General features: G+C 34.8%; 2 protein-coding genes across 2 annotated transcripts; both read left to right on the top strand.

The window, feature by feature from the left end:
- The first annotated feature begins 504 nt into the window (after positions 1–504).
- Positions 505–2,876, top strand: LOC145014944 (endoglucanase 17-like). Its single transcript, XM_078973392.1, has 7 exons — positions 505–806; positions 903–1,109; positions 1,197–1,397; positions 1,492–1,584; positions 1,666–1,827; positions 1,912–2,023; positions 2,106–2,876. Exons 1-7 carry the CDS (start codon positions 582–584, stop codon positions 2,600–2,602), a joined length of 1,497 nt encoding a protein of 498 aa, XP_078829518.1. The 5' UTR covers positions 505–581; the 3' UTR covers positions 2,603–2,876.
- Positions 2,877–5,603: 2,727 nt separating this feature from the next.
- On the top strand, positions 5,604–6,587 carry LOC145014811 (uncharacterized). The gene is made up of 2 exons (XM_078973250.1): positions 5,604–6,060; positions 6,232–6,587. The coding sequence occupies exons 1-2, from the start codon at positions 5,604–5,606 to the stop codon at positions 6,585–6,587; spliced, it is 813 nt and encodes a 270-aa protein (XP_078829376.1).
- The last annotated feature ends 1,783 nt before the right edge of the window (positions 6,588–8,370 follow it).

Below are 8,370 nucleotides of genomic sequence, written 5' to 3'. Positions count from 1 at the left end.
CTTATTTTTTTTCAAAAGAACTCTCTCTTTTAATATGTGAAAAGTTTATTTTTAAGTTCTTAATGTTACTGTTTTCCAATTAAATGTTTGATTTTATGCTTTAATATGGTATATACTATATTGTATGTTTATTTAACTTTTTTATTAGATTTAAGTGAGATATGATTTTTTTTCTCGAAATTATGAAATTGTTAATCAGATTTCATATTTGCTTTTGAAATTCCCGAGTTTTTTTCCGAACTCCGAAAATTCAATCCGAAATCCAGAATGTTAGTCTAAAATGTAATTTTTTATCAGAAAAAATGTTTTTTTCTTGGTCTATTAATACAAATTTCGTACTAAATGATTATTTTTGCTAAAAATATAGTATTTTTTCAAATACATATTAAATTATTTACTTAAATTCCAAAATAACAGCTTTCTAAATAAAATGATTAAACATGTATGGAGAGGAGTGAGTATTGTCTTAGATTTATTGTTTGTAGGAAGCAGGACGTTCCAAGGCAACTTTTCGTTTCTCTATTTAAGAGCGACGAGTCCTTCGTCTTCTCATCACCTTCTGCGCTTTTCTTCCAACACCTATGGCTTCCTCCTCCCCTGTCCTCCACCTCTTCTTCCTCCTACTCACCCTGTTCTTTGCCACAACCTCCGCTGTCCACCACCGTCGCATCGCCTCTCACAACTACAGAGACGCCTTCACCAAATCGATTCTTTTCTTTGAAGGCCAAAGGTCAGGCAAACTTCCTCCCAACCAGAGAATGACTTGGAGGAGAAACTCTGGACTTTCAGACGGATCCGCCATGAAAGTATGCCCTTTCTTCCTTGTTCATAAACAACGATGGAGCCTCCGAAGAAGAATTTCTTTTTTTATGACTGATTTGTGTGGTAACTTGACAATGCAGGTGGATTTAGTAGGTGGATACTATGATGCAGGGGATAATATCAAGTTTGGGTTTCCTATGGCGTTCACCACCACAATGCTGTCATGGAGCGTTATTGAATTTGGTGGGTTGATGAAAAATGAGTTAGGAAATGCGAAAACAGCCATCCGTTGGGGGACTGATTATCTTCTCAAAGCTACCGCTCAACCAGACACCATTTACGTTCAGGTAAATCCAAATCAAGATGACGACACATCACATGATCTATGGCTAATTTTCTTGATTTTGAATGAAATTTTGTTGGTAATGATGAAGGTTGGCGACGCAAACAAAGATCATGCTTGTTGGGAAAGACCTGAAGACATGGATACCGAAAGAACAGTGTTGAAGATCGACAGAAACCATCCAGGGACCGAGGTTGCTGCTGAAACAGCTGCTGCTCTTGCTTCTGCGTCTTTGGTTTTCAGAAAGTCCGACCCCGCTTACTCCAGGGTCCTCCTTAAAAGGGCCATTAGGGTAACCAAATGCAAAATTTCCAATTCTTACTAAAAAAAAAAATTAATTGGAGCTCGAGAAACAGAATTTTTATCTTTGTTCATGTTACAAACAGGTGTTTGCGTTTGCCGACAAGTACAGAGGTTCCTATAGCGATGGGCTCAAGAGTTACGTGTGCCCATTTTATTGCTCATATTCTGGATACCAGGTAAATTCGTGGGTAATTTTGTGTATTATTAAAGGGTGTTAAAATGTGAATTATTAAAGAGGTTGTTTGTTTCTGTTAAAGGATGAATTATTGTGGGGAGCAGCATGGTTGCAGAAAGCTACAAGAAGCCGAACATATTTAAACTACATTCAAGCAAATGGTGTAACACTTGGTGCTGATGAGAGTGATAATACCTTTAGTTGGGACAATAAGCATGCTGGGGCCAAGATTCTTCTCTCAAAAGTAATCCCCCAACGTTTTTCTTCTGTAATAACACATGAGCTTATCATATGATCTTTAATTATGTTCGGCACGTCTACTGTGCAGGCATTTCTTGTCCAGAAGGTCCAATCTCTCCATGATTACAAGGGTCATGCAGATAGCTTCATTTGCTCACTTGTTCCAGGAGCCCCCTATTCTCAAACCCAATACACACCAGGTTCCTTTTTTTTTTTTTTTTTTTTTCTTTCACGTTGAAATCGTCTCTGACACGACACTACGGTGGACGGATGTAATTACAGGAGGGCTTTTGTTCAAGATGGATGACAGTAACCTGCAGTATGTAACTTCGACCACATTCTTGTTGGTAACATACGCCAAATTCTTGACCAAAGCACACAAAGTTGTGAACTGCGGTGGCGCAATTGTGACCCCACGGCGGCTCCGAACCATTGCCAAGAAACAAGTGGATTATCTGCTGGGTGACAATCCGATGAAGATGTCGTATATGGTGGGATATGGTTCAAGATACCCAAAGAGGATTCACCACCGGAGCTCGTCTCTGCCATCAGTCTCCGCACATCCAGCGAAAATCGATTGCGGATCGGGGTTCACCTTCATGCATACCGAGAACCCAAACCCAAACATACTCGTCGGAGCCGTCGTTGGGGGACCCGACGGACACGACCATTATACAGATGAACGGTCGGATTATTCCCAAACGGAACCGGCGACGTACACAAATGCACCCTTGGTTGGAACGCTAGCGTATTTGGCTCATTCATTTGGGCAGCTTTAGTTTAGAGCATCACATGAAATTATCAAGGAATGTAGTCGTTATGACTCATCTATGATCTTTGTATTTGCCTATTAATTTGGATCGAAGTTAATTAGGGTTTGTTTTTAATTTTCGGATTCGGGAAGATCAAGATTGGTGGAGCCCCGGAAGAAATTGTATAATGGTTTATGTTATGCTTTTGGGATTTGTACAAATGGTTATTTTTATTCAGGAAAATTGTAAACTACCAGCAAATGATCAATGAGAACGGCACTACTATCTAGCTCAATTAAAATACTTTAATATTTTATACACATATTTTTATAAATATTTATTTTGTTAAATATGACTATGAAATTATGTTATTATAATAATTTTTACTTAAAAACACTGTTCTGAAAAGACCCGCTATGGCCGCGTCTACTGCATATCACATTACATGTTAAAAAAAAGTAAATTGCAAAAGCTGTCTTGTGGTTTACAAAAACGTATAGGCTCGTTCTTTTTTTCTTTTTCTGATGCTATCATTGGTCTAACATGTGATTTTTTTTATGGTTTTGGTTCCTTAAAAATTTGTATAACTATCATAGCGTCGTTTTGATTTGCCTTTTAACTAGGTCCCCTGATCTTTAGAGCAACTCCACCCTATTTTTATTTTTTATTTTTTATTTTTTCTTTTATTTCTTTCATTATTCTTCTCCAATACTATTTCATTTATTCCTTCATTTTGGGGATATGAATAATATTACGCCAAATACGGTGTTATAACTGGATGGTTTAAAAAGCTGCTTTACTTGGGTCATAACTCTAAGTATATGTTTATGAGAAATCTTCAACAAGTGAGGTGTCTGCAAGATTAAGGTGTTGTTTGTTTTTTCTGGGACAAAATGTCTGCAGTCTGCGGACCACATCTGTAGACCTCTGCAGTAGAAGAAGTGGACCAAACGTCTGCAGTCTGAAAAAAGAAGACTGTTTGTTTTTTTAACATATGCGGGCTATTAAAATAAACTGAAATCTAAATAAACTGATTTTTTAAAACTTCAAATCGATTTTTTTATATATTTTTACGACTTTATTATAAATATATAACGAATCTAGATCAACTTTTATGTATTAAATGGTATTAATTCACATACATATTTGATTAAAACGAACAACTTTGATTGTAAAATTATAACTAAACATTATAATTAGTGATCAAAGAATTTGATACATAAATAGATGGAAATAAACTTCGATTTTTTCAATTAAAATCTATTAAAAACGTACGATAAATATTTTCTCGAGAAACTGATGATACTCTATTAAATAAAGTTTTACAAAATTTTGGCAAAAAAATATAAGAATATATTATGATTTTTTGTTCATATTTATATAAACAACTTCAACGACTATTATTATAATAAATTTTTATTTATAAATTTGTTAAAAATATCATGTTTGTATCGTCAAATGTTTTTTTTAAGTTTTGTAATTTTTTTTTTCAAATTGTTTATCATTAATAAAGTTGGAAAAAATATAAATTGAAAAAAAACTTAAAAAAATAAAGATATATATGTTTTTTTAGGCTAGAAGATGTCTGAAGATGTTAGAAGACTCTGGTCCACATCTGCGCCAAGAAGAAGGCGCGCAGACATTTTTAGGTCTGCAGTCTTCAAAAAAACAAACAGTCTGCGAAGACTAATGTCTGCGCGTGGTCTGCACGGCGCAGACAGAAGAGGTCTCGCAGATCTGCAGACAAAAAACAAACACTACCTAACATTGAGAAAAAGCTGCAAGATTAACAAGGTTTAAAGGGCTGCTTTACTCGGTTTAGTCTCTCTGTTTATATATTTATACATTTCTAGTTCATTTTTGCCTTGTTAAAAGTATATGTTTATGAGCAAGATTAACATTGAGAAATGGCTACTTTACTTGGGTCATAACCTTAAGGTTTAAAGGTGTTTTTAGTTTTGGGTCTGTTGTGTATTATCTTAATAGTGTAGGTACTGGAGCTCATTTAAAAGGAATTTGGAAGCATGTGCGGATCTTTATATTACAGGTTTGGTTTATGGGTTGAACCGGATGTATATATAGGTGGTTAGTGTAATAGATTAGGTTCTTAATCAGTTAGCATACACTTAATCGAGTCTCTCCATTCTCTCGTCTCCGTCTTCTTCAGATTAGGGTTTTGGTAAAATCTAGTGCTCTTTGTTCTGATTAAATGTTTAGTTGGTAAACTCTGTAATCTGTTCTTGTTGTCTATTTTGTTTGAGGGTGAGTGTTATGTAGTGAGGTTTTGATTTGTAAGTTTCCTGAAAACCAACTGGATCTTATTAATAAAAGATCTGTTGATGTTGTGATTAGATTTGTTGTTTGAGTTTTTATCATGGTATCAGAGCGGGGTTATTCCTGCGTCGTTTGTTGATTTCTCGTTTTTTGAGTTAGGGTTTTCAGATCTCGTTTTTGTTCTTGAGTTCTCTTAGTAGTTTTGTGTCCCCTGTTCGATCGGTTGCTTCAACTCGTTTGGCTTAAGGTGGATTTCACGTTGTTCATAAAAACGACGGTTTAAACTCACTCAGACACTGTCAATCTTAAGAGTAAACGATCGCTTGACTGCAACGTTAGGGTTAACTTCTTGTTTTCTGACGGCCAACGTCAAGCGACAGTTAACGTTAAGATTACAAACGGTGCAATCTGAGGTGTTTGGTGGTTGCTGGCATTTGAATGCTTGTCTTCTTCAGTGTTAGATTCTATTTGTGTAGATCTAAAGATAAACTACATTGCAGCTTGTAGAGCGTTATTGGTGGAGTTCTGTAAGTATTCGCACGCTTGTTCTTTGTTTGTTCAGGTTATTTTCTTGGGTGCTTCTGTGTTATTGTTTGTTCATCTTGCTGCATTGTGACTCTTACAGTTCTTGTTATTGAGGTTGTGGTCTTGCGATTATACTAGCTTGTCTGTTTCTTGAAAGAGGTCAGAATCTGGTTTAGTATAGTCATATTCAAGAGAACACAATTTTGATTTTCTGTAACTTGTATCAGTCATGGTTGGGGAAACTCCATCTGGATCTAGATCTAAAAGTCCAGAACGATATGATTTTGATGATCCATTGTTTTTACATCCTTCTGATAATGGTGTTGTTTCTGTTATTAGTTTTAAATTGACTGGAACTGAGAATTATAGAATATGGAAAATTTCTATGACTAGGGCCTTGAAAGGAAGGAATAAGTTAGGTTTTGTTGATAAAACTTTTCCTAAACCCAGTGAGGATGAAACTAAAATTCATAAATGGGAACGTGTTAATGGTGTTGTATGTTCTTGGATTCTTGGTTCTATTTCTGAATCTTTGTATGCTAATCATGCCTGTAGTGATAACGCTTCTGATATCTGGTCTGAGTTGAGTGAAACTTACTCTAAGGCTGATGGTTCTGTTATTTTCAATGTACACCAAAAAATAAATTCACTTTCTCAAAATGGTTTGTTTGTCTCTGAGTATTACAGTAAGCTTGATGCTTTGTGGAAAGAGTTTGAAGGATTAATTAACCTGTCCGAGTGTACATGTGAAGCCTCAACTGATTTTGTTAACCATTCAAAATTAATGAAACTTATGCAATTCTTGTCTGGGTTAGATGATACATTCAGTTAGGTTAAAAGTCACATTTTGTTAACAGAACCTCTCCCTAATGTGAAAATTGCTTTCTCTATTGTTTCTCGTGAAGAATCACATCAGAAGGGAGGTTCTGTTTCACAAACTTCCACTATGTCTCAAGCTACTACTTTTGTTGGTAAATTTAATGATCAAAAACGGAATAAGTTTCGTGGAAATTCTAATCTTCAGTGTAAAAATTGTGGTCTTAAGGGACATACTATCGAAAGATGTTATAAGCTCATTGGTTTTCCTAAAGATTTTAAGTTCAAAAATGAATCTCGAAATCCTAATAAGATGTTTTCTTCTAATAATTCAATTTCTTCTGATTTGGATGTTAAGACTAACAATTTATTTGAAAAGTTTTTTTCTCACGAGTGAGCAATATAACAAGTTTCTCAGTCTTTTTAATGAGAAATCTTCAACAAGTGAAGTGTCTGCAAATATGGCAGGTCTTTGTTGTAACTCTTCTGTGTCTACTAATAATAAATGGTTTGTTGATTCTGGTGCAAATCATCATATGACCAAAAATGATTTTAAGCTTAATAACATTGTTGATGTTTCAAAACTTGATCTTAGAGTGGATCATCCTAATGGGTCATCTGCTAGGATTAATAAAATTGGAAATATGAGACTGTCTAATTCGGTTGTTTTGTCTGATGTTTTTGGTGTTCCTGAATTCAATGTAAACTTACTTTCTGTTCACAAACTTTGTAAGGATAATAAGTGTCAGCTTGTTTTTGATGAATTTAAATGTGTTGTTCAGGATTCACGGTCCAAGGTGACTGTGGGGACTGGTAGTGAATCAGGAGGGTTATATTATCTTGAGGACTCTTACTCTTCAGGTAATATGGCTTCTATGAGTAGGATTGATTGTTATGTTTCCAAAGTAACATGGCATAATAGGTTGGGTCATCCTGTTATTCAGTCTTTAAATTCTCTTAAACATGTTTTGTCTTTTGGAACTGAGTCTCTTCCTCCTTGTGATGTTTGTCACAAGGCTAAGAAGTCTAGGAATTCTTTTCATTTGAGTGAACATAAGAGTACTTCTTTAGGTGATTTAGTACATATAGATGTTTGGTGCCCTTATAGAGTTGCTACCACTGATGGTTTCAAATACTTTCTAACTATTGTGGATGACTTCACCAGAGGTGTTTGGGTATATTTGTTAAAATCTAAATCTGAAGTTTTTTATTGGTTTTCTATGTTTTATAATTTTTTGAAAAATCATTGTAATTCAAGTCTTAAGGTTGTTAGATCTGATAATGGTACTGAGTTTGTTAATTCTCAGTTTAAAGATTTCTTTGATAAAAATGGCATTTCACATCAAACTATTTGTACTTATACTCCACAATATAATGGTGTTGTGGAGAGGAAGCATAGACATCTCTTAAATGTAGCCAGGTCTCTTTTATTTCAATCTGGATTACCTCTTAATTTTTGGGGCGAGTCAATTTTGACTGCTGTGTTTTTAATAAATAGGCTTCCTACTTCAGTCTTAAAAGGAAAGTCTCCTTTTGAAATGATTTACAAGTGTTTACCTAAATTTGAGAATTTGAGAGTATTTGGATGTTTATGTTTTTCTGTTAAGCAAAATATATCGGATAAGTTTGTTGAAAGATCTGAAAAATGTATTTTTATTGGTTATTCTAATGAAAAGAAAGGCTATAAGTTGTATAATCTTGATAATTCTTTTGTTTTCTTTTCCAGGGATGTAGTGTTTTATGAGGATGTGTTTCCATATTAAATGAAGAAGGATTTAATTAATGAAAATTTGTTTTCATTTTTTAATGATTCTATTGTTAATGACCCGATGCCTTATAGTCCCTATGATGAAATTCTTCAATCATCCTATATGGATGAAGTTCCTGTGTCTGAAACTCCTGAGATTAGCCACCAGACTGATGGTGCTGGTGCAGCTTTTTCTCCTGTGGTTGCTAGTGATAGTAGCCAGGATGGCATGGCACAAGCATCTCAGTCTCAGGAGGTTGGTCCAGGTGTTTCTGATATTTCTGAGGGAAATGTTTTTGAAAGTACTGAACCATCTGGTAGTAGTTCTGATAGAAGGTCTCATAGAGAGTCTAGGATGCCACTTAGATTTAGTGATTATGTTGTTGAGGGAAAATATAAATATGGTATTGAAAAAACTATAAATTATGCAAGA

This window comes from Lactuca saligna, chromosome 9, assembly GCF_052625555.1.
Source record: "Lactuca saligna cultivar CGN05327 chromosome 9, ASM5262555v1, whole genome shotgun sequence".
NCBI lineage: Eukaryota > Viridiplantae > Streptophyta > Magnoliopsida > Asterales > Asteraceae > Lactuca > Lactuca saligna.
This window is presented reverse-complemented; position numbering and strand designations above follow the sequence as displayed.

Coding starts and splice junctions, on each gene's coding strand:
- LOC145014811 (XM_078973250.1), top strand. CDS start 5,604: ATGGTTGGGGAAACTCCATCTGGATCTAGATCTAAAAGTCCAGAACGA. Junction 6,061..6,231: donor GTTTGTCTCTGAGTATTACA/GTAAGCTTGATG, acceptor TTTTGTTAACAG/AACCTCTCCCTAATGTGAAA.
- LOC145014944 (XM_078973392.1), top strand. CDS start 582: ATGGCTTCCTCCTCCCCTGTCCTCCACCTCTTCTTCCTCCTACTCACC. Junction 1,398..1,491: donor TCCTTAAAAGGGCCATTAGG/GTAACCAAATGC, acceptor TGTTACAAACAG/GTGTTTGCGTTTGCCGACAA. Junction 1,828..1,911: donor CCAAGATTCTTCTCTCAAAA/GTAATCCCCCAA, acceptor TCTACTGTGCAG/GCATTTCTTGTCCAGAAGGT.